Consider the following 26078-nt stretch of genomic DNA (forward strand, 5'->3'; position numbering starts at 1 on the left):
AGGATAGGTCATCAATGTTTGAAAAGTCACCTGGCACCCCCACCGATCCGCTGGTCTTGGTCCCAGCAGTGGCAGCCGGAAATGCTCAACTCCGGAGCAGTTCCGTCTTCTGGTAGTGGCCGCAGCCGGGCACTTCACATCCGCCTCCTAGTGGCCGCCGATGGGACAGTGAACAGCTGAGTGGCCTAAGGATAGGCCATCAATGTAAAAATAGTGGACAACACCTCTAAATGTGGTTCCCTCAATTAGCAAAAAAACCAAAATCCTTTGAGCGAAGGATAGGTTGAAAATAAGGTTTTTTTTTGTCTTGTAGGATATTACTAATATTCTCTTCTTATCCAAATCTAAGAATCACACATAATTTGTTACGAAAATATAGTTTATTAAAAACACAGCCCTAATGTTTTCAAGGGCTAAAAGGTGCTTCTCCCATTAAAAAAAAAATAAAATCTGTAAACTTTTTAAAGATGGTATTTAAAAAGCTACAGCAAAACTTAGGAGGCTTGATTTTGTTTTTTTAATAACATGTTGGAACTTTTCGTAACCATTTAATTAGAAGGAAAGCCAATTAGTTTACAATTCTCAAGAAACTATAACAGGATAGCATACAGCAGAAGCAAATATTTTACAGCATATTATACAACTCTGAAGCTCTACACAACAAAATGGACCCCCCCACCCACCCCCGGTAAAGTCCTAGCGTGCAGCGTCTTATGTTGATCCAGATTCCTTTTTTGCTGGGTCAGAAGATGTCGATGTATTAGAAGGCTTCTCCTCAACAGCAGGTTTCTGCTCTTTAGGTTCATCTTTCTTTTTCTCTGGGATTTCAGGTTTACTCTTTTCAGGCTCATGGTTCTCATTTATACTTTGCTTTCTAGCATCTGGGAAATCAAGAAGTACTCGTCTGGGCTCCCTTTCTCGCCCTACTGACCATCTATTTCTTTCTTCACTTTCCCTAGTTCTATCAGGACTTCCTCTGCCCCAATTTCTTCGCCCACGCCCTGGTCCTGGTCGCTCAAGATCCCGATCATCAAATCGATTACCAAAATGTTCTCGTTCATCCTCATTACGGTTCCCAAATGGCCTCCTACCAAACCTCTCTCTTTCTCTGTCAGGATGAAATCCTGGACGGTCATTTCTATCTGGATGGAAACCTTGTCTTTCTGGATGAAAGCCCTGTCGTTCGGGATTAAAACCTGGCCTGTCAGGACGGAAACCCTGCCTATCTGGATTAAACCCTGGTCTCTCTGGCTGGAATTCTTGCTCTTCTTCCATTTCAGGATTGAATTCTGGACCCTCATCCATCTCTGGATTGAACTCAGGCCCCTCCTCCATATCCGGATCAAATTCATCCTCTGCCTCAGGCTGAAACCGAATTCTTTCATTTCTTTCAGGATTAAATCCATGCCTCTCACCTCTTTCAGGATTAAACCCATGTCGATCAGGATTAAAGTCACGCCTATCATTTCTAAATGGTCTGCCTTCTTCTGGCCCCCCATGTCCTCCCCTTCCAAACTGCCCTGGAGGTGGGAAAGGACCTCTCATCCTATGTGGTGGTGGCATTCCAAAGCCACCTGGCCCATGAGGACCACCTCTGTGAGCCAAGTGAGGTGGCATTGGTCTATTTGGCATGCCAGGAAATCTTTGCATGTGATGTGAGGGTACTCCAGGTGGCCTTTGTAGTGGTATAAGCCCTGGTCTTGCTCCCAGAAGACCTGTTGATGTTCCTGTGGAAGGCCCCTGAGGTGGACCAGTTTGAGGAGAGTGAGACTGAATTGAGGGACCGTGGGATGATCCTTGTGATGAACCTGAAGTACTTTGTGGAGGGCCCTGAGGTGGACCTTGAGATGAGTGTGGAGGCCCTTGGTGTGGACCAGGAGGCCTTTCTTGTGGACCAGGATACCTTTCGTGTGGACCAGGAGGCCTTTCGTGTGGACCAGGATGACCTTGGTATGGTCCAGAAGGACCTTGGTATGGTCCAGAAGGACCTTGGTGAGGACCAGGAGGACCATGGTGTGGACCAGGAGGACCATGGTGTGGACCAGGACCACCATGGTGTGGACCAGGACCACCATAGTGTGCACCAGGAGGACCATAGTGTGGACCAGGAGGACCATAGTGTGGACCAGGAGGACCATGGTGTGGACCAGGAGGACCATGGTGTGGACCAGGAGGACCATGGTGTGGACCAGGAGGACCTTGGGGTTGACCAGGAGGGCCTTGAAATCGACCAGGAGGCCCTTGGTATGAACCAGGAGGATCTTGATGTGAACCAGGGGAATCTTGATGTGAACCAGGGGAATTTTGATGTGAACCAGGGGGATCTTGATGTGAACCAGGGGGATCTTGATGTGAACCAGGGGGATCTTGATGTGAACCAGGGGGATCTTGATGTGAACCAGGAGGATCTTGATGTGAACCAGGAGGATCTTGATGTGAACCAGGAGGATCTTGATGTGAACCAGGAGGATCTTGATGTGAACCAGGGGGACCTTGGGGTTGACCAGGAGGGCCTTGAGGTGGACCAGGAGGACCCTGGTTTGAGCCTGTTGTAGCATCTGTCTGGGGTCCCTGTGTAGTTCCACCCTGTGAAGCACCTGCAAAAAAAAAACCAAAAATAAATCATTATCGGAAGAGTCTCTATATAAAACGCAATGCAAAATTAGGATTCATACGGAAAAGTACAGTTGTTGACAATAGTATAATGCACTTCTTTGATAGCACTATGATCATTATATCTCAGATGGTATACTTATGAGTATGATATATGAACAATAGAAAGTTGAAAAGAAATTGCAAATTTTGAAACATTTTTATTAAAAATTCCATCTGAGCGTTGCCCTAACCTAACAATTTAGCAATAAATGTATTATATAACGGTGTAAATATCAGAACGTGATGCAGTGCTATATTAGTCAATGTTTACAAGTCACACGATCTTAACTGAAAAGGCACATTTATAGCTATTTTTGTAACATTACAAGACCAGTTGTTCACACATATATCAAATTTAGTAACTTTGCAAATACATTGTTTTATAGATCTTCTATGGATCCTGATTTACAACCTATACTCAAGCTGCATTCACAATTGGACAAGTATCAGAGCTGAAATCTTCCCCATTGTTCCTTACTGGCTCAACATGGACATATTTCGCTACTACGAGTGTATTGTTTCCATTAAGATTTCAAAGCTCTGCTATCCTTAGGCTACGTGCGCACGTTGCATAAATACATGCAGTTACGCTGCGCTTTGTAGCGCAGCGTAACTGCATGCGTCCTGCGTGCCCTGCATAATCTATGGAGATTATGCAGGGGCCGTGCGCACGTGGCGTTTTAGAGCGCAGCGCTTCGACTGCTGCCCGAAGCGCTGCGTTCTAAGAAGTGACATGTAACTTCTTCCGTGCGCTTTGCCGGCAGCTCCTGCTCGGTCTATGGCAGGAGCTGCAGTCAGAGCGCATGGAATCGGCTTTTTTTTTTTTTTCTCTACGGACATTTTCTGCAGCGATTTGAAGCGCACGTGTGCTCTTCAGATCGCTGCAGAAATTTCTGCAGGGCTAGTACGCAACGTGCGCACATAGCCTTACAAAGTTTTGTTTCTATGGATGAAAGCACTACACTAAGCTTCTTAAAGCTAAAGAGACCCTTTAACGGAACATGATTTGCAAAGGAGCTCGACAGTAAAAAAATCTTCACATAGTTACCCCCATATCACCATTAAATTAATGCCCATAACTCAAACAAGGATATAATCACCATTACATAAGACATAAAGGAGTAATTGATAGAGGATAACAATAAATACTTTGAGATTATCTACTAAATAAAACTACACATAATACTGCAGTTATAAAAAAAAAACAAAAAACAAAAAACATATTACATGAAATCGGGAAGGAAGCAAAGGGCTGTCAATGATGGGCTTATAAAAAGTACAATCCATAGTGAATAATTTAGCCACAAATTAAATGGACATTTGTGTAACCCCCCAAAATTGACATTGTCTCACCCATTTTGTAGACCTATGACAACCAACAAATCACGTATGCGGGAGCACGTTTCGCATTATATGGCTTCCTCAAGGGAGTAACTTTTTACACGAGAACAAACTTGCACAAGCCTGCATATTTTGGCCACGTCGGCCAATCCAACATCCAGAGCGTTCTGGTGGTCTCAACGTACATTACACCCTGGATTGTCCCCAAATCGGATTATCTAAAGCTAAGCAAAACATTGGAGATACTGAGAACAGAAATTGGACAACTATCAATCCAGTATCTGATTGACAAATCCATCATGTAGCAACAACATCTTAAAGGGAACCTGTCACCACTTTTTTGGTGTATAAGCTGCGGCCACCACCACCGGGCTCTTATACACACATTCTAACATACTGTATATACGAGCCCAGGCCGCTGTGACAACATAAAAAACACTTTATAATACTTACCTAATGGTCGCTCTGTGGTGCATGAGGGCCTAATGGGCGTCTCCATTGTCCGGTGCCGCCTCTTTCGGCCATCTTTGTTCTCATTCTTCTGAAGCCTGTGTGAAATGACGCGTCCTATGTCATTCACACTCGCCGGCATTCAGGTCCTGAGCAGGGCAGATCAAATTATTGTAGTGCGCCTGCGCAGAACCGGCGAGTGTGTATGACGTAGGATGCGTCATGCACACAGGTTTCAGAAAGAAACCGAAGATGGACGAAAGGGAAGGCGCCCACACTGGACAACGGAGATGCCCATTAGGCCCTCATCCACCGCAGAGCGACCGTTAGGTAAGTATTATAAAGTGTTTTTTTATGCTGTCACAACAGCCTGGGCTCTTATATACAGTATTCTAACATTCTGTATATAAGAGCCCGGTGGTGGTGGCCGCAGCTTATACACCAAAAAAGTGGTGACAGGTTCCCTTTAATAAATAATTTCAAATCACATCTTACAGGGCATAGGTGATGTGTTCTCTTAGGCCTCGCTTCCGCTAATGACCCTCAGCTCAGGCTGTGAGCGTGAGCCGAGTGTCATGCAACTGTGATTTTCTCTCTCTCTCTCACCAAACGCCAAAGGCCACGTCTCACTAAGCTACATTGCTAGAGACATCGCTGCTGAGTCACGTGACGCAACAGCGATCTCGCTAGCGATCTCGTTATGTGTGACATCCAGCAACGACCTGGCCCCTGCTGTGAGGTCGCCGGTCGTTGCTGAATGTCCTGGACCATTTTCTTCAAAGGCAATGTCCTGCTGGGCAGGACGCATCGCTGTGTTTGACAGGGTCACAATGACAGCAGAGATCGTTATACAGGTCGCTACTGCGACCTGCATCGTTAATGAGTCGTTGGTAAGGTCTGACTGTGTGACATCTCACCAGCGACCTTCCAGCGATCCTTATCAGGTGTCATCGTTTTCAGGATCGCTGGTAAGTTGCTAAATGTGACGGGGGCTCAACTATTTCAGCATTTATTAAGAAAATAAACTAGTTGATAAACTTAGAAAAGGGGATATACTTGAAAAGGAATTGTATTTTTAAATTTGACAAAATATGGGTCCCTTGGATTGAGGATTCAGGTTTAGCGTCTAGGCATCTGTTTAGATTTCGCCTTGGCCTGTTCTAAACTGAAGCTGGGAATTGAACCGTTACTACTAGCAAAATGTTATAGTGAATCATTTGCTTGAAGCTCCGCCGTTGCTAGCACTGTGCATAACAAATAGCCGATGTTGTAGGAATTAGGCTGCTTTCACACTACGTTTTTTTAACATGCGTCATGAACTTTTTTTGCTGCAAAAGCGGATCCTGCTTTTACAGCAGAAAAAACGCATGCAAACGCATGTGTTATTTTGCAGGATCCTGTCACTTTAAGTTTATGGGCGGGCATTGGAGTCATGTGATCGGGAGTGAGGGGAATTGAACGTGATAGACTGGGAGCCGGCATCTAACAGCTGTGGAGGCTCGTAACCAAGGTAAGCATCAGGTAACTTGCTTGGATACGCGATATTTACATTGGTTATGAGCGTCTGCAGCTGCTACGAGCCGGCTCCCTGCACACGTTACCAACGTAAACATCGGGTAACTAAGACCGTGGTTACCCGATGTTTACCTTGGTTACGAGCGTCCTCCGCTCTCAGGCAGGGGAGAGTGGAGAGGGAGGGGGAGGCAGGGAGGTGGAGAGAGAGAGGGAGGAAGGGAGAGAGGGAGGGAGGTGGAGAGAGAGATTGATCACCCGAGGCTGGTTTCTGGGCATGCTCAGTAGAGCAAGCAGGATCCTGTGTATCAGCATGCCACCGTTCACATGCGTCCATTTTTGCGTTAAAAAAACGTTAATGACTGATGTTAAAAAAAAGTAGTGTGAAAGCAGCCTCCGGCTGCTTTCACACTACGTTTTTTTAACATAAGTCATAAACGTTTAACGCAAAAACGGATCCAGTGCAAATGCGTTTTCATTTCAATGCATTTGCAATGGACTCGCGTCAACATGCGTTCACCTGCGTTTGCGTGCGTTATAGTGAGGATCCAGCGACTTGCAGTTTTTTAACATTCTACAAAAACGCTACTTGTAGCGTTTTTGAGCAGCGTCCAAATACTGCAAATTGCTGGATCCTGACTAAACAGCATGCAAATGTATGTGAACGCTGGCATGCTGATACACAGGATCCTGCTTGCTCTACTGAGCATGCCCAGAAACCAGCCTGGCGTGATCAGTCCCTCTCTGTCTCTCTCCCTCTCCGTCTCTCTCCCCCCTCCCTCTCTCTCTCCCTCCTCCCTCTCTCTCCCCCTCCCTCTCTCTCCCCTTCTCTCTCCCCCTCCCTCTCTCTCCCCTTTTCTCTCCACCTCCCTCTCTCTCCACCTCCCTCTCTCTCCCCCTCCCCCTCCCTCTCCGTCTCTCTCCCCCTCCCCCTCCCTCTCCCTCACGTGAGAGCTGCGGACACTCATAACCAAGATAAATATCGGGTGGTAACCAAGCAAAGCTTTTCTCTTAGTTACCCGATGTTTACGTTGGTTACGTGTGCAGGCAGCCCAGCTTCTAGCACCTGCGGATGCTCGTAACCAACGTAAACATCGGTTATCCAAGCAAGTTACCCGATGTTTACCTTGGTTACGAGCCTCCGAAGCCAGCTCCCAGTCTATCACGTTTAGTTCCACTGACTCCTGATCACATAACTCCAATGTCCGCCCATAAACTTAAAGTGACAGGATCCTGCAAAATAACACATGCGTTTGCATGCGTTTTTTTGCTGTAAAAGCAGGATCCGCTTTTACAGCAAAAAAACGTTCATGACGCATGTTAAAAAAACGTAGTGAAAGCAGCCTTATATTAACCTCCATTTGCTTGTTTAACTAATATCTCTTTTCTCTTTCAAAAAGAGCTGTGACTCTTCAATACATGTCTCGAGTACTTATTGAATGTTTGCTGGGTGGGTGGGGTGGACATTTTGGGGTTTGGTAACCCCATAATAGTGCGGTAATTATATTTTGAAATTTTCAATAAAAACAATTTTGGTAAAAAAAAAAAAAAAAATGTTCATCCACGAGTCATGAGTCATGCAGTGTAAATGGATCTTATGGCCTCGCTCCCACTTGACACGCTTTGCAAGAGACACTGAATTTTAATGCGCTTGCTGCAAGATAGCAGGAGAAGTTTTAATAATTAGGCTATGTTCACACAGGGCTTTTTTGGAAAGTTTTTTTCCCTGACTAAAACCTGATCTTGTGGCAGGAAATCTCTGAGTCATCCGCGTTTTTGGTGTGTTTTTAGTGGCGTTTTTGCTGCAGATTTGCTGCATTTTTTCTACAAAATGGGTTGTTTCAATGAAAAAAAGCAACAAATCTGCAGCAAAGAATTGACGAGCTCATTCTTTAAAAACCTGACCAAAAACGCAGGTATTTGACAAAACAGTCAGGAAAAAACCCCTGATATGTTTGTTTGTGTGTGTGCATGAGATTTCAGAAATCTCAGACTTTGCTGGGACTGTAAAAAGCGGCTTTTTATTAGCATGGATTTGCATAAAATCAAGGCAAATCTGCAGCTAAAAAAAAGCAGCGAAAACTTACCAAAAAAGCCCTGTGTGAACATAGCCTAAAAGTTACTGATCCTGAAAGGTCTCCTTAAGCCCTATTTTAAGATAACATTAGTATTGTACCACCAAATCACCTGACAGATTCTCTGTAAAAACGCTGGTTTCACAATATTCGTGCAGTCTAAGCAAACCACTATTTTTTAAGGTGAAATCATCTATTGTGCTGCATAAAGTCATCTTTCTTGTCCTGTTCACGAGAACAATAGCAGCATGAGTGCACTGAACAATGTAATACAGAATGATCAGAGTGCACATCTGAAGCCTAGTGGGACTGTGTTTACAGGCTATTGAACGACCGCTAAGCATATTACTGGTAGAGATGAGTAGACCCGTGGAAGTTCGGGTTCTACAGGTTCAGCCGGACTTTAGATAAAGTTTTGTTTCTGGACCCGAACCTCATTGGAAGTCCCCGATTATGCCATTCGGCTCTCCAGCCACATACACCCAGTCACAAAGACAGCACTTCCGATAACGCCGATTTTACCCCCAGTGTGAGCCGGTCAAACACTACGTGTGGCTCACACTGGGCTGAGCACGAGCGTACCCAAGCACAGCGATGCTCGCTCGAGTAGTCAATATGTAAAGCACCCGAATTCCAAACTCGAACACTGAATTTTCTTTTTGCAAAATCTATGTTCAGTAGAAACACCAAACTTTAAAAGTTCAGGTCTGGTCATCTGTAGTTACCGGTCAGTGGCTGTTCAACCCTGTGCATCGCCCAGTGTAAAGGGGGGCTTTACGCGCTGCAACATCGCTAACGATATATCGTCGGGGTCACGTCGTTAGCGACATCGCAGCGTGCTACACGTAGGAGCGACGATCAACGATCGCAAAAACGTCAAAAATCGTTGATCGCTGACACGTTGCTCCTTTTCATAATATCGTTGGTGGTGCATGCCGCTGGTTGTTCGTCGTTCCTGAGGCAGCACACATCGCTATGTGTGACACCGCAGGAACGACGAATATCTCCTTACCTGCGTCCACCGGCAATGAGGAAGGATGGAGGTGGGCGGGATGTTCCGACCTCTCATCTCCGCCCCTCAGTTTCTATTGGACGGCTGCCGTGTGATGTCGCTGTGACGCCGCACGAACCGCCCCCTTAGAAAGGAGGCGGTTCGCCGGCCACAGCGACGTCACAGGAAAGGTAAGTCCATGTGACGGGTGTAAGCGATTTTGTGCGCCACGGGCAGCAATTTGCCTGTGATGCATAACCGACAGGGGCGGGTACGCTTGCTAGCGAGATCACAGCGTGTAAAGTGTCCTTTAGGGTATGTGCCCAGGTCTCCTGCTTGTGTTCTCCCTACAGAGGATGCATGCACTTCCGTAGTAAACCATTGACATGCTGCGGTCTGGATACACGCACTGCAGGTCAGTGATTGCTGCGTAAAAAACGAGCACAGTGGGTATGGGATTCTAGAAATCTCGTTCACTATGCTTGGACTGTACACCGCAGCATTTTAGACACAGCTGACGTATGCTGCGTCCAAAACGCTGCAAACACTGATCGTGGGCACGCACTCTAAACACACCTTGGGTTGAATGTATTCATGCTGGAACATTGAGGTGAGAATTGGTTAAGAAAAGGGAACACTGCTTTTCATGGGAGACCGGAATGAGAATGTCATCTAGCAATTACACGGTTTCCCCTGAAATACTGCAGTGTAAAACAAAAGAGGTCTGTTTTATCTGCTCGTGGTTTACACAGCATGAATCAGCTGACAAGCGTTGTATAAAACCATTAAGACCAAAATAAAAAAGTGCTGTAAAATAAAGCTAGATCAATAGCAGCTCTTCTTAGTGAGTTCTGTAAAGATTGATGTCCAGTTCGAAACAATTAGTTCCAAAGGATAGCGCCATGGACTCAGCTGATCAGTCAATAAAGTCAGCACATTTTACATTTCTGGGGAAAGTAACAAGCCCGATATCTCAAGATTCCACCGTGTTCATACCCAGCAGTAGTATTACTAACACTCAAAGGTAAAGTTATTTGTACTTTTCTGACTTTGGGGTTGATGGAGGCCGTCACAGTGATGTTCTTGTAAAGTTATTTGAAAATAATAATAAATGTATTCATTTATATTGCACTATTAATTCCACAGCGCTTTATATACATTGTGATCCCCAATGGGGACAGTGTTGCCAATCTAAATTCCCTATCGGTATGTCTTTGGAATGTGGGAGGAAACCCACGCATGACGGGGAGAACATACAAACTCCTTTCAAATGTTGTCCTTGGTGGAATATGAACCCAGGACCCCAGCGCTGCAAGACTGCAATGCTAACCACTGAGCCACCACAAGACTGCAGTGCTAACCACTGAGCCACCGTGCCGCCCTGAAAACAAACCTTTGTCATTCATCCCAACTTTTGTTAGTAATTTTATTCCGCAGGTTACCATGATTCAAGTAATTTCAAAATGTATTTATTTCTAATGTGCTAATTTTTTCACAATAAAAGTACCATTTTTTATTTGTGCAGTCATATTTTGAGTTGTCAAAACCAAAGAAAGAAAGCGATCAGACTTCCTATATAAATATGATATTTATTAATGCAAGATATAAAGCACAGTGACAATCATACAAAAAGGGTGTATCATCCAGTGCGGACCACAAGTATAAGATAGATGGAGCCCAAATGTGTGGAACTTAACCCGAATAAGGTCTATAACCAATAGCCATAACACATGTGAAAAGCAATTCAGTATATAAACAGAGATCCATAAGGGCCCATTGCGGAAGACAGGTAATGAAACAGTACAGACATGCAATCAGCATAATAACATTGCTTACCAATAGTCTAACCGCACACACTGGACGCCACCCCACCCGACGGACGTGCGTTTCGGCGGATGCCTACGTCACCACCCCTGACGTAGGCATCCGCCGAAACGCACGTCCGTCGGGTGGGGTGGCGTCCAGTGTGTGCGGTTAGACTATTGGTAAGCAATGTTATTATGCTGATTGCATGTCTGTACTGTTTCATTACCTGTCTTCCGCAATGGGCCCTTATGGATCTCTGTTTATATACTGAATTGCTTTTCACATGTGTTATGGCTATTGGTTATAGACCTTATTCGGGTTAAGTTCCACACATTTGGGCTCCATCTATCTTATACTTGTGGTCCGCACTGGATGATACACCCTTTTTGTATGATTGTCACTGTGCTTTATATCTTGCATTAATAAATATCATATTTATATAGGAAGTCTGATCGCTTTCTTTCTTTGGTTTTGGTGTTGTTCTAGCGATTTTTCCATGATCCTTATATACCACACTTTGGATTTATAATATACTGGTGTAACACTTTGTATTAATATTATAATGGTGTGGATGTTGAAAAGTAACTTTATTATATTTTGAGTTGTAACTTTATCTGTCATGCGTAGGTTATTTTTCTTTTTTATAGTTTACTTCTTGATCAATTTTTATTTCATTTTTGGGTGACAGTATGAACAAACAAGCTGCTTTTTTTCACAATAAATATAACTTATCATTGTGGTTGGTATAATGTAATAATTTTAGAGCCGAGGTTGTTAGACATGGTGATATCAATAAGTGCAATTTATTTTTTTATTAATTGTTATATTTCAATGGGAGGGAGTAAAGAGGAAAATCAGTCATGAAGGGGTTAACAGAAATGGCAAGCTTTTTTTTTATGTCCCCATCTCATGTGCATGTGATACCTTGGGCAAATAGATCTGGCACATTCAAGGATCATAAACTTTTCAAAAATCCTCTTATCCCCCCTCAACATAATTATTTATTAAATATGTTAAGAGGCAGACAGGCGTGTAGTTTGCACTGTACACAGTACTTGTACTGGGAACACATTTTATTCATCAGTCTAATCCATGTGACACATCGTGATTAACCAACAGTTTATATTTCACACAGTCATAAGAATGTTGCACTATATGTTTTGTTTGGATGTCCCAATGTTATCCCCTTCAAGGCATAGGACTTACACTTATGTCATATGTTGTGTCCCTGCCTTTGATGCGGACTCACACACATTGAGACAGCATCTTTCGATGCAGATGCCGGTTGATCTGATCAGCCATCATCTGCCTCTAAAGCCCCAGTTACAAATAGCGATGTCGATAGTGAAAAAAGTCACAGGTTTTGTGACGCAACAGCGATCTCGCTATGTGTGACACATAGCAGCGACCGCACCCCCGCTGTGATATCGCCGATCGTACCTGAACGTCCTGGTTCATTTTTTAACTGTTGATGTATCGCTGTGTTTTTGCTCTGTCTTTTCAACACCCATCAGAATAGCTGCTGTCTGGCAGGGTCCCAACAACCGCAGAATCGCTGCTGCGTCGTTACTTAGATCTGCCTGTTTGACAGCTCACTAACAACCATGTAGTGACGTACCAGCGATCCTGACCAGGTCGTATCGTTGTCGGGATCGCTGGACCGTCGCTACGTGTAACGGGACCCTAACAGCTGTGGGTGGATCAGCAATCAACCTGCAGCTGTTAACCAGCTAAATTCCGCTGTTCATCTCTGACAGCGGGATTTACCGCGTGTTGGCTGGCCAAGAGTCATTCCCCACTATCATCGTCACGCCCGTGACGGGATTGCGGGGGCACCGATGGGTTGTTATGACAACTGGGGGTCAGCCGATGACCCCTGTGTCTGTCATTACGATCGTTTGGTGCGACATTTATAGGAGATTCTGAATTCTACTATACAGAGCCGTGCATCAAACTGCTTTATATATGAATCACAAGGGATCAGTCAGTCGCAGCTTTAAGTCGCCTAAGGGTACCAGTAAATAAAGCAAAAAGTGAACAGTTTCCAACAATATGAAAAAAAAGACAAAAAGTTCAAATCAACCCCCCTTAATTAAAAATACACATATTTGGTATTGCTGAATTCAGAAATCTGATCTATGAAAATATAAAATACAGTAATACGATCGGTAAACAACGTAGCGGTAAATTTTTTTTAAAAAAAAACACCAGAATTACGGGTTGTTTTCTTTTTAGGGTTGCACCAACATTGCAATGAAATACAATAAAAGGCGATCAAAATATTTTATCTACACTAAAACAGTATCAATAAAAAAAATCATCTTTGGGCACAAACAAGAAGCCATCACCTAGCCCCAGATCCTAAAAAAATAAAAACATTGCAGGTCTCGGAAAATGGCGGAAAAAGCAAAAGTTCTTCTCTTCTAAATTTCTGATTTTTTTTTTCCACCACTTAAAAATATCCAAAACAACTATGAATGATTGGTGCCTAAGTTACTCATCCTGACCAGGAGGATCATCTGCCAGGTTAGATTTACCATATGGTGGGAAATACAAACAAAACAAAACCAAAAAATAAATTGTGGAATTGAACTTTTATTTTTGCAATTTCACTGCATATGGAATTGGTTTCCCAGTGTTGCAGAACAGTATATGATAAAATGAAGGATGACATTCAAAAGTACAACTCGTCCTGCAAAAAAATAAGCCCTTATATGGCTATATTGGCGGAAAAATAAAAAAAAAACATATGGGTCTTCGAAAAAGGGAAGGAAAAAATGAAAAATGGCCATGGCATGAAGGGGTTACATAAGGCGAAAGAACAATGTATATGTTATACCAGCTCCACATTTCACTTTGTCTTGCCCACTGGTTGCCAATCTCCTCACCAACAATAAAGGCCTCAACATAGAATCATAGAATGGTAGAGTTGGAAGGGACCTCAAGGGCCATCGGGTCCAACCCCCTGCGAGTACAGGCTTTCCTAACTCATCCCAGCTATATGTTTATCCAGTTTCCGCTTGAAGATTTCCATTGATTGAGAGCTCACTACCTCCCATGGTCTCCTGTTCCACTCCCTGACTGTCCGCACTACCTCCCGTGGTCTCCTGTTCCACTCCCTGACTGCCCTCACTACCTCCCGTGGTCTCCTGTTCCACTCCCTGACTGCCCTCACTACCTCCCGTGGTCTCCTGTTCCACTCCCTGACTGCCCTCACTACCTACCGTGGTCTCCTGTTCCACTCCCTGTCTGCCCTCACTACCTCCCGTGGTCGCCTGTTCCACTCCCTGACTGCCCTCACTACCTCCCGTGGTCGCCTGTTCCACTCCCTGACTGCTCTCACTGTCAAAGTTTTTCCTAATGTCTAATCTGAATTTCCTTCCTTTAAGTTTCATCCCATTGCTTCTTGGTACTTCCTTGAGCTAATGAGAATAGAATAGGGTATCATATAGGTGATAGTTCTGTTCAGGACTGTGAAGTCGGTCCTAGATTAGTCACTCCTATTTGTAGCCAATGTAACAAATGTCACATTTCTAAATATTTGATTCTATTGTGAATGTAATTGACAAGAAAAAAAATGAATGGTTCTAGCACTCGAATGTGTCATCCCATAAAAATTAACCACTGGGATCTCCACCGATCCAAAGCATGGAGATTCCCAAGTTCCCTGTGTAAATGTAGCATTCGGAAGCACGTGCGACCAGTCGTCTATTGAACTGGTGGTCGTACATTCATACAGAGGCCTTTAGCACATTTAGCACAGCATTCCCAAAAATGTTTGTGTAGCTGAACCCCCAGTGATCATACTGAGATTAGGGAATAAGTCTTATTTATGATACAACCCTTTGTAGGCAAAGTATAATAATATAATAATAATAAGAATTCATTTATATATTGCAATTCCACAGCACTTTACATACATACGCAACACTGTCCCCATTGAGGCTCACAATCTAGAGTCCCTATCTGTATGTCTTTGGAGTGTGGGATCACCCATATTCTCTTTATTAAACAAGCCAAGTAAAATCTTCTGACTGTATTTTTGGTACACGACTAAGGGGGCTGTCATTAACAACATTAAGAGATATGCTTTAAGGGTACTTTATACGCTGCGACATCGCTAGCGATTGCTAGCGAAGTCGAGCGCTATAGCACCCGCCCCCGTCGTTCGTGCGACATTTGGTGATCGCTGCTGTAGCGAACATTATCGCTACAGCAGCGTCACACGCACATACCTTGGCAGCGACGTCGCTGTGACCGCCGAACAATCCCTCCTTCAAGGGAGCGGTTTGTTCGGTGTCACAGCGACGTCACTAAGCGGCCGGCCAATAGAAGCGGAGGGGCAGAGATGAGTGGGACGTAACATCCCGCTCACCTCCTACCTTCCGCATTGCCAGTGGAGGCAGGTAAGGAGATGTTCGTCGTTCCTGCGGTGTCACACACAGCGATGTCTGCTGCCTCAGGGATGACAAGCAACGATATTAAGGAAATAAGCGACGTGTCAACGAGCAACAATTTTTCACGTTTTTGTGCTCGTTGATGTTCGCTCCTTGGTGTCACACGCTGCGATGTCAGTAACGGCGCCGGATGTGCGTCACTAACGACATGACGCCGACGATATATCGTTACCGATGTCGCAGCGTGTAAAGCCCCCTTTACAGCAGCTACATGGGTGATAGACAGCAATAGTTAGGACCTTGTATGAAGAGTTTTCTAGGCACGTGCTCTGCCCTGTGCAGAGAAAGGGAGGATGTGAGCTGTGACATCACCTATTGTCAATGCTGGATTCTGTGTAATCAATAGAGGTATTTTTTTAGCTGTAATTCTCTCTGTCTGTGATGATAATGATAGTGTTAGCAAAGTACTTCTACAGAACAAAAAGTGTCAGCCAAATAGAGTAAGTAATCAGAGTGAAAACAGCAATATTTTTAGAATTTTTCTAATATATATATCTATATATATATATATATATATCTATATATATATATATATATATATATACATTATATATATATATATATATTTATATTATATTATATATATATATTTTTTTGTTATTTTTTTTTTAAAAAACATTTAACAAAACAAAAACTTGGTAAAAACAGTAGGTAGTTTTCTTACGACACTTTACCAGTGTGAGACAAGTAATGTCTGCACTTCAGATCTAACTGCAGAGCTGTCTGCGATTATAAACACCACATCTGCAGGGTTCGCTCAGCTTCCATCTCGCAGACAGTGTTGCAATGCAGCAGAGCTGTGAGAGCTGCGGCAGAGCTGTGAGAGCTGCGGCAGAGCTGTGAGAGCTGCGGCAGAGCTGTGAGAGCAGCGGCAGAGCTGTGAGAGCAGCGGCAGAGCTGTGAGAGCAGCGGCAGAGCTGTGAGAGCTGCGGCAGAGCTGTGAGAGCTGCGGCAGAGCTGTGAGAGCAGCGGCAGAGCTGTGAGAGCAGCGGCAGAGCCGTGAGAGCTGCGGCAGAGCCGTGAGAGCTGCGGCAGAGCCGTGAGAGCAGCGGCAGAGCTGTGAGAGCAGCGGCAGAGCTGTGAGAGCTGCGGCAGAGCTGTGAGAGCTGCGGCAGAGCTGTGAGAGCTGCGGCAGAACTGTGAGAGCTGCAGCAGAGCTGTGAATTTCTACAAGTCCCCTTTGGTCAATTAATTCAACTTGACTTAATGTCCCCATGCATCTCAATGGCGCATATATGATCACTTTGGAAAGGTTTGGTAAAGGTTTAAAAAGCTGAGTGCTGGACATGCTTCCAAAGTGGTGTCCATTAAATGGACTATGTTAGCAGGTTTTTGCTATGACAGCTGAAGACAGCATGTTGCAAGGGTTAACACAGAGAATTCTGGGATGGCTGTATTGTCACGGTCCGATCAGTTGATTATTTGCTGTTTAAGCAGCAGGACTTCTCATTGCTTAGACTACAATGTCACATGTACGGCAGCCTGGCACGCCCCCTCCTCTGATTGACACCTCAATTTCAGTGTACAATCTCTATTGAGAGGCGGGTGTGGAGGATGGGGGCGGGGACCGCTCTCTCAGCTCTGCTGCATGGCTAAATTTAAAAACTCTGAATTGTATCAGAATGGCTGCAGCCAGTAATCTAAGTGATACATTGGTGGAATCAGGATTTCTTTGCCTAAATCATGCTGCTCTCATATGGAGGGAGCAAAAATCTGCTGACAGATTCCCTTAAAATATTAAACTGAACAGGTGAATAGAAAGTTATTAAAGCGAAAAATATTGAATTCCAAAATAAACAGAAATTCTGTAATGTGACATGCAAGAAAAAATATTTTACGGTAGTATTCTCCATCATATAGTTCTGTGACACTAATGTGTTAACATCTGTACATGGTCTTTCAAGCATATAAAAGTAAATACATTACTATATACCTTAACCCCTTAATGATCATAAATCAGCATCTCCTCATGGATGAGCATGCAGCAGCTGTCGACTGTACACTATAGCGGATATCCTGCTGCATCAGTCGTAATCAGTGTTGGCACCAATCATGGAAATTTAACCTCTTAGATGCTGCTGTCAATAGTGAGACTACGGCAGCAAGATGGTTAAAAACAGTGTGGGGGGTCTCACGCTTTAACCCCATCACCACCCCGAGATCATGATAGTGTGGTCCAGATGGTTGCGAAGGCAATTCATGTCCACATAACGGTCATAGGGCATATCAATTATAGTGCCAAGTTCAGAAGTTAGCAAATTTTTTGGTGTAAAATTAAAATTTTTCACTCCTGTCATGGCACTTTGCACTAATTGCTTCCTGAGAAGCAGCTGAAGGGTTAATAAACTCCCCGCAGCAGTTTTGAATATGTTGAGTGGCGCAGTTTTTAAAAAGGTATGTTTTTAGGACGGACCAATAGTTCGGTCCCTTCAAAACTGAAAAAAAAGCATCCAAGGTGAAAATCACCTAGGTAACGAAGATAATTAGCAATGAGATAATTAAAGCTTAACCTTTAATACAATTAGATAATAAAACACAAAACCAACATGTGCCCGTGTATAAAAATACTGTCAGTTTACAGTATAATTCACGTGACCCATGGACCAACCAGTATACTCCTGGTTATTTACGCCTGTATACTTATGATGTGCAATAAAAATTTCAGAAGATTTGGAGTGCCGGTCCTTTGTTCAAGTTATACTGTGGATGCCTTCCCTGGACACGTGCACCTTGCATTGCGTGCCGCCTGCAACCTTTGTCTCTCTCTATAATATTATATTATATTATAAATATATATTAGTCATATGAAAAAGTTTGGGCACCCCTATTAATGTTAACCTTTTTTCTTTATAACAATTTGGGTTTTTGCAACAGCTATTTCAGTTTCATATATCTAATAACTGATGGACTGAGTAATATTTCTGGATTGAAATAAGGTTTATTGTACTAACAGAAAATGTGCAATCCGCATTTTATCAAAATTTGACAGGTGCAAAAGTATGGGCACCCTTATCAATTTCTTGATTTGAACACTCCTAACTACTTTTTACTGACTTACTAAAAAACTAAATTGGTTTTGTAACCTCATTGAGCTTTGAACTTCATAGGCAGGTGTATCCAATCATGAGAAAAGGTATTTAAGGTGGCCACTTGCAAGTTGTTCTCCTATTTGAATCTCCTATGAAGAGTGGCATCATGGGCTCCTCAAAACAACTCTCAAATGATCTGAAAACAAAGATTATTCAACATAGTTGTTCAGGGGAAGGTACAAAAAGTTGTCTCAGAGATTTAAACTCTCAGTTTCCCCTGTGAGGAACATAGTAAGGAAATGGAAGAACACAGGTACAGTTCTTGTTAAGCCCAGAAGTGGCAGGCCAAGAAAGGCAGAGAAGAAGAATGGTGAGAACAGTCAAGGACAATCCACAGACCACCTCCAAAGACCTGCAGCTTCATCTTGCTGCAGATGGTGTCAATGTGCAACAGTCAAGAATACAGTGCACTTTGCACAAGGAGAAGCTGTATGGGAGAGTGATGCGAAAGAAGCCATTTCTGCAAGCACGCCTCAAACAGTCGCCTGAGGTATGCAAAAGCACATTTGGACAAGCCAGTTACATTTTGGAAGAAGGTCCTGTGGACTGATGAAACAAAGATTGAGTTGTTTGGTCATACAAAAGGGCGTTATGCATGGAGGCAAAAAACACGGCATTCCAAGAGAAGCACTTGCTACCCACAGTAAAATTTGGTGGAGGTTCCATCATGCTTTGGGACTGTGTGGCCAATGCCGGCACCGGGAATCTTGTTAAAGTTGAGGGTCGCAGGGATTCAACTCAGTATCAGCAGATTATTGACAATAATGTGCAAGAATCAGTGACAGAGTTGAAGTTACGCAGGGGATGGATATTTCAGCAAGACAATGATCCAAAACACCGCTCCAAATCTACTCAGGCATTCATGCAGAGGAACAATTACAATGTTCTGGAATGGCCATCCCAGTCCCCAGACCTGATTATCATTGAAAATCTGTGGGATGATTTGAAGTGTGCTGTCCATGCTCTGCGACCATCAAACTTAACTGGAATTGTTTTGTAAACAGGAATGGTCATATATACCTTCATCCAGGAACTCATTAAAAGCTTCAGGAAGCACTAGAGGCTGTTATTTTTACAAAAGGAGGATCTACAAAATATTATATGTTACTTTTATGTTGAGGTGCCCATACTTTTGCACAGGTCAAATTTTGTTCAAATGTGTATTGCACATTTTCTGTTAGTACAATAAACCTCATTTCAATCCAGAAATATTACTCAGTCCATCAGTTATTAGATATATGAAACTGAAATAGCTGTTGCAAAAACCCAAGTTGTTATAAAGAAAAAAGGTTAACATTAATAGGGGCGCCCAAACTTTTTCATATGACTGTATTTATATTACACACACACATAATGTACATTATATATTTTATATATATATATATATATATATATATATATATATATATATATATATATATATACACACACACACACACAAACTATATTATATATATATATATATATATATATATATATATACACACACACTAGCTGTACTACCCGGCTTCGCCCGGTTTAATAACTGTTGTTAACAAAATAGAATGTATTAACACAAATGTATTCTGCACACAAAAACCACAAAACAAATAGAAATGTAATTATTAAAAGGCAAAAACTAAGCTAATAGAAGCATTCACAACATATATTTCAACACCACAGATATTCCACACAGATTTAACTAAATTGGCCAAGTAATGTGCTCCGTCTGTCTCTTTCCAGGTCTGTCTCTTTCCCAGTCTGCCTCTCTTTTTTTGTCTGTCTCTATCTCTCTGTTTCTTTCCCCATCTGTCTCTTTCTTAGGTATGTCTCTTTCCCTGTCTGTCTCCCCGTCTCTTTGTCTGTGTCTTTTCCTGTCTGTCTCTTTCCCTGTCTGCCTGTCTCTTTCCTTGTCTGTCTTTATTTCTCTGTCTCTTTCCCCGTCTGTCTCTATCAGGGTCCGTGTCTTTCCCCATCTATCTGTGTCTGTCTCTCTGGCTGTCTCCTCCTTTCCTGTCTGCCTGTCTCTGTCTGCATGTCTGCCTGTCTCTTTCCAGGTCAGTCTCTTTCCAGGTCAGTCTCTTTCACCGTCTGTCTCTGTCTCGTTCCCTGTCTGTCTCTCTCTATCCGTCTCCCCACCGACATCTTATTACCTCACATATAAGCTTCTTATACTATGAATGTCTTTTGTTCCTATATCAACCAATCACAGCTCCTACTAATAACCTGTAGTTTCCAGGCTCCATTTAACTTTAATAGAGGCATTTTTTTTGGAGAGTAACTGTAAAGCGTTGGGTTAAATTTTCCTGTCAAAACATAGTCTATGACGTTCCCTGGGTCACATGAGGTGTCTGTGCAAAATTTTGTGATTGTAAATGCGACAGTGTGGATACACTTTTCGTTTCACTTTTTCCCCATTATGTAGATCGGGGCAAAATTGATTGGTAAATTGGAACGCGCGGGGTTAAAATTTCGCCTCACAACATACCCTATGACGCTCTCGGGATCCAGACGTGTGAGTGTGCAAAATTTTGTGGCTATACCTGCGACGGTGCAGATGCCAATCCCGGACATATATACACACACATACACACACACACACACACACACACACACCTTTATAGGCTAGGTTCACATTTCCGTCAATTTGTATCAGTCACAATCCGCAGCTCTGGTAAACAATGGAATCCGTTTGGCGGATTCCGTTGTTCCCATAGACTTGTATGAGCGGCGGATTGTGACGGATGACGCTGTGTTGCATCCTACGCCCGACTGATCAGTCGTGGAACGACTGACCGCTGGGTGGCAGGAATGCAGCATGTAGCGTTTTTTTTGAGCAGCGGAATCCTTTTGATTCCGCTGTGCATGCTCTCTCTCGGCGGTCGAACGATCAGCTGATAGCCCTGCAGCAGCCTTCTGTGAGCGATCAGCTGATCACCCGGCTGCTGTGAGCGATCAGCTGATCACCCAGCTGCTGTGAGCGATCAGCTGATCACCCGGCGGCCGGCTGCTGTGAGCGATCGGCTGATCACCCGGCGGCCGGCTGCTGTGAACGATCGGCTGATCACCCGGCGGCCGGCTGCTGTGAGCGATCAGCTGATCACTTTCTCTCTCACCTTTTACAACGAAGTCAGACAATGAATTCTTATTCTTGTCACCCGTTGTACAACTCATCAGTCACAAGCGTCAAGCAACGCATGTGACTGATGAAAAACAACGGAAATGTGAACCTAGCCTTAAGCAGCAGTTTTCTTGCAAGGTTATATGATAGTGCAGGAAAACCGTGAATTGACAGCAGCTGTTGCAGTTTTCAGCCACAGTGTATGAACATAGTCTACAAATGTTATCTGAAAACAAGAACTATCTAGCTAAATATTCTAATTTTAACTTATCTGTGTGCATTCCACATCCAGTTGCCCACATTTAGATTGCAAATAGTGATGAACAGACACTACTATGCTTGGTACTCGTATCTAGTGGTGAGTGCACACTACCATGCTCGGGTACTCAGTACTCTTAACTAGTGATGAGCGGGCACTACCATGCTCGGGTGCTTGGTACTCATAAGGAGTAGCTGGACGCTAGAATGGGCGACTTCAGTCCCCAAGGATAACGGAAGTCATAATCGCTCTTCACTAGTTACGAGTACTGAGCACAGTAGTGTCCGCTCATCATTAGTTACACCTGGGCATGGTAGTGCCCACTCATCACTAGTTACGAGTACAGAGCACCTGAGCATGGTAGTGCCCGCTCATCACTAGTTACGAGTACAGAGCACCTGAGCATGGTAGTGCCCACTCATCACTAGTTACGAGTACTGAGCACCTGAGCATGGTAGTGCCCGCTCATCACTAGTTACGAGTACAAAGCACCCGAGCATGGTAGTGCCCGCTCATCACTAGTTACGAGTACTGAGCACCTGAGCATGGCAGTGCCCGCTCATCACTAGTTACGAGTACAAAGCACCTGAGCATGGTAGTGCCCACTCATCACTAGTTACGAGTACTGAGCACCTGAGCATGGTAGTGCCCGCTCATCACTAGTTACGAGTACTGAGCACCCGAGCATGGTAGTGCCCGCTCATCACTAGTTACGAGTAATGAGCACCCGAGCATGGTAGTGCCCGCTCATCACTAGTTACGAGTTCTGAGCACCTGAGCATGGTAGTACTCGCTCATCACTAGTTACGAGTACTGAGCACCCGAGCATGGTAGTGCCCACTCATCACTAACTAATACATTAGGGTAGACATTTTCTCATCACTTGTTTTTATTTTGTGAACACATAATTAGCATATCCATGGGCTCCATTGTCAATTTGAACATATAAAAATGCAATTCCAAATGCCATCCACGATCAGCACTTCTAGGTAATAATGGTGTGTTTATTATTCAGGCCTTGAGACTGCTTTGATTTCTTCCTCTTTTGATACCATTACATGAGTGGATGTACGGTCTATAAATTATACATTTTTAGGCTGGACTCACACGAACGTATGAAAAACCGGTCCCATTCTCATCCAGAAGAGTAGGACAATTTTTTCTCACTTGTCATCAGTGTGCTGTCAGTGTACAATCCATTTTTTTTCTCAGCAGCTATTAGTCATTTTACAGATCTATTTACAGTGTTCTGTGCTATATGATAGTAATGTATCCATAAGAACGGACGTCACAGACGCCGAGAAGGCCTTCGATAATGTGGAGTGGCTTTGGCTCTATAGAGTTTTAGACACAATGCTATTCTCGGGGTCTTTCTACAATATGGTACGTGAGATTTATACAAATCCTAGAGCAGATTTATATTCCAGGTTTCCTATCGACTCCCTTTCAGTTGCATAGGGGGACTAGGCAGGGCTGTCCCCTTTTCACCACTACTCTTCAACCTGGCTTTGGAGCCCCTGGCGAGGCGGTTAACTGACCATCGCACTTTTCAAGGGATCCTCATAAATAAGATGCGAAAACAGGCGACACTCTTTGCCGACGACGTACTGTTGTTTCTCGCTGATCCTAAAACTCAGGTACCACATATATTAGATATATTGCGAGAATACGGGAGCTACTCAGGCTTTAAAATTAACCCAACTAAATGTGAATTGCTGTACCTGGGCAATGGGAAGGCTCATTTGCAGGAGGGTGGCCAGTGTGAGCGTATTTCTATAGCAAGATCATACATCACATATCTGGGCATTACAATTGGTAAGGAACCGACTTCTTTATATAACCTAAACTTCCCGCCTCTTATGAATCAAATAGTTCAGGACCTCCAGAGATGGCAGGACCTCCCGTTGAACATCATGGGCAGAGCACAATTAATTAAGATAATGTCTATGTCTAAGTTGATGTATCATATCCAAACTCTACCTTTGCTCTTGAGACATAAGGATGTTGAACTTCTTAATAGAAGTTTCTCGAGGTTTGTGTGGAGGGGGAAACGAGCTCGGATTGGTATAAGGAAGCTGACTACATCAAAGGATAATGGGGGATTAAACCTACCAAATGTTAGGGGTTACAATCTGGCCTGTTTGTCCAAGTATTGGATGGATTGGATTCATGGCTCACAGAAACACGTGTCCCTTGGAGTTGAGAGAGATTATGTGTTTCCATGGGATTTAAAGGCCCTTCTTCACACCAGTCAAGCTAATCTACCCCCAAAAATTAAGCAGTCTTCTCTGTTTAAGGATACGATAGCAACCTGGAGGGCAGTGAGAAAGCATTAGAAGTTGGCATATAAAATTTCTAAATATCTACCCCTATGGGATAATCCAGGGTTCAGCCAGGGAATTAGCAATAAACTATTTGAAGAATGGAGGCGGAAAGGTATACAGAGGGTCTCCCATCTTTTTCATCCTTCTGAGCCAAGATGGTTGGGGAGGGAAGAATTGGTAGGTAATTATGGGTTGAATCCTAACCAAATAATCCAGTATGATCAGGTGAAGCATAAGGTTATGGCTCAATTGCAAGACATATCGTCGGAGGTGTCACTTAATACATTTGACGGCCTGGTCAAGTTGGCACAAACGTCCTCGTCAATTTCATCTCTATATGGGGCAATGAGAGACCAGTTAACTGGCTATCAGCCAGAGAGTTTCTTTAAGCCATGGGAAAAGCAACTAGGAGACCCCGACATTGGAACAAAGATCAGGGAGGGGTGGAGGACCCTACGAAAGGCAATACCGAATGAGCAGTGGCGGGAGACTCTGTATAAAGTGATGCATCGGGCGATCTATGCATTCAATTTGCCCAGAAAGCTTGAGAATCCTGAGAGGATTACTCGTTGTCTGAAATGTAATTTAGAAGCTACGGATCTCTACCATGGATTGTGGCTGTGTCCCCACCTTGAGCCACTGTGGGCCCAAGTATCAAAGTGTGTTGCTAAACTCTGGGACATCAAACTCCTTCTCTCCCCTACTCTGGTTCTGTTCCATGCGTGGGAAGAGGTGAACGTCGAGGGGATGAGGAATAAACATCCCCCTTTACTATTACTATATGTAATCATACTTGCAACAAAGAGGAGGATACTGAAATATTGGTTGGAGTCAAAAGTACCCTCGTTCGAAGAAGTAATAATCCACATAAAACGGCTGATGGAGTTAGAGGGCCTTGATGCTGGAAGGAAGTCGGGACGATTGGGCAGTCACTTCAAAAAGTGGAGAGAGTTTATTATAACCTACTACAATTTGGAGGAAATAGAACGCTTAATGTCACCATTTAAGGAGACGGCGTGGTATCACTCTGAGAAATTAGGTGGTACACTTGGAGGTGGGGGTTGAAGGTGACTAGGTGGGAGTGGGTTTGGGTAGAGGGGGTTGGTTGCGGGGGGAGTAGGAGAGTTTACCAGGATGGTTGCAATTTCATTCATATAGTTAGTTATAAGGGTTTCCGTGAGGTATTAAAGATTGAGTCTTACTGTGAATACTATGAACATTGATTAGATGTTGTAGTACTGAATTGTAAAACGAGCGATATACAATTTTGTTATCATTTTGCTGATAATATTGTTGATATTATTAATTGTTTCTATGTAATGATTTGTTTGCTTTTGAAAATCAATAAAAATTCTAATTTAAAAAAAAAGATGGTCCGTGTGCCGTCCGTTTTTTATCACACCCATTGACTTCTATTGGCGAGTCTCGGATGATTTCGTCAGCAAAACACAGCATGTTGCGACTTTTCTCACATCCAGAATCTGGATGAGAAAAAAGCTGACCAACTGCTCTGCCTCATTGACTAACATTGGTCCGAGTGCAATGAGAGATTTTCTTGCATTGCACTCGTCCGATTCATATGCTCGTGTGAGCGCACCCTTAACTGGTGAGGTGGGGTTTGTAACACCCCAGGGAAATTTTGTTCTGCTGGCATTCATTGGAAAATGCTGGTATGAATCATCAATGTATTACATTTTCTGATACTTGTGGGTGTCAAAAATATAGTATACTCATGTGTAATCAATCGCCAATAAGAAAATGATTAAAACAAACGTGATAATTGCATTTTCTGAAAAAATTACAGATTTCTAAACACTAGGTATAGGAAGCCTCACATCACCAGTTGTGTGACAAAAATCCCACCTCACCAGTTGAGGGTTAAGTTGGCATAAAAGTTGCAATGGATCACAAACGGTACAATCATTTGTTGTTTGCACAATGCAGAATGACCGGGAATTTTCGCTCCATCCATTATTTAGGTGACTTAACAATCAACTTACCTGACTTGTGGTATTGGAC

The 26078-nt window shown here is 43.5% G+C and overlaps 1 protein-coding gene across 1 annotated transcript in view; it reads right to left on the bottom strand.

Annotated features, from left to right (window-relative positions):
* Positions 1–361: 361 nt before the first annotated feature.
* SCAF4 (SR-related CTD associated factor 4) overlaps positions 362–26078 on the bottom strand; it is a 211875-nt gene continuing 186158 nt past the window's right edge. Inside the window, exon 20 of the mRNA XM_075335036.1 lies at positions 362–2597. Coding sequence (XP_075191151.1) covers positions 712–2597 — 1886 coding nt within the window. The 3' untranslated portion in view covers positions 362–711. The remainder of the gene's footprint in view (positions 2598–26078) is intronic.

Source organism: Anomaloglossus baeobatrachus, chromosome 2 (assembly GCF_048569485.1).
Source record: "Anomaloglossus baeobatrachus isolate aAnoBae1 chromosome 2, aAnoBae1.hap1, whole genome shotgun sequence".
Taxonomy (NCBI): Eukaryota; Metazoa; Chordata; class Amphibia; order Anura; family Aromobatidae; genus Anomaloglossus; species Anomaloglossus baeobatrachus.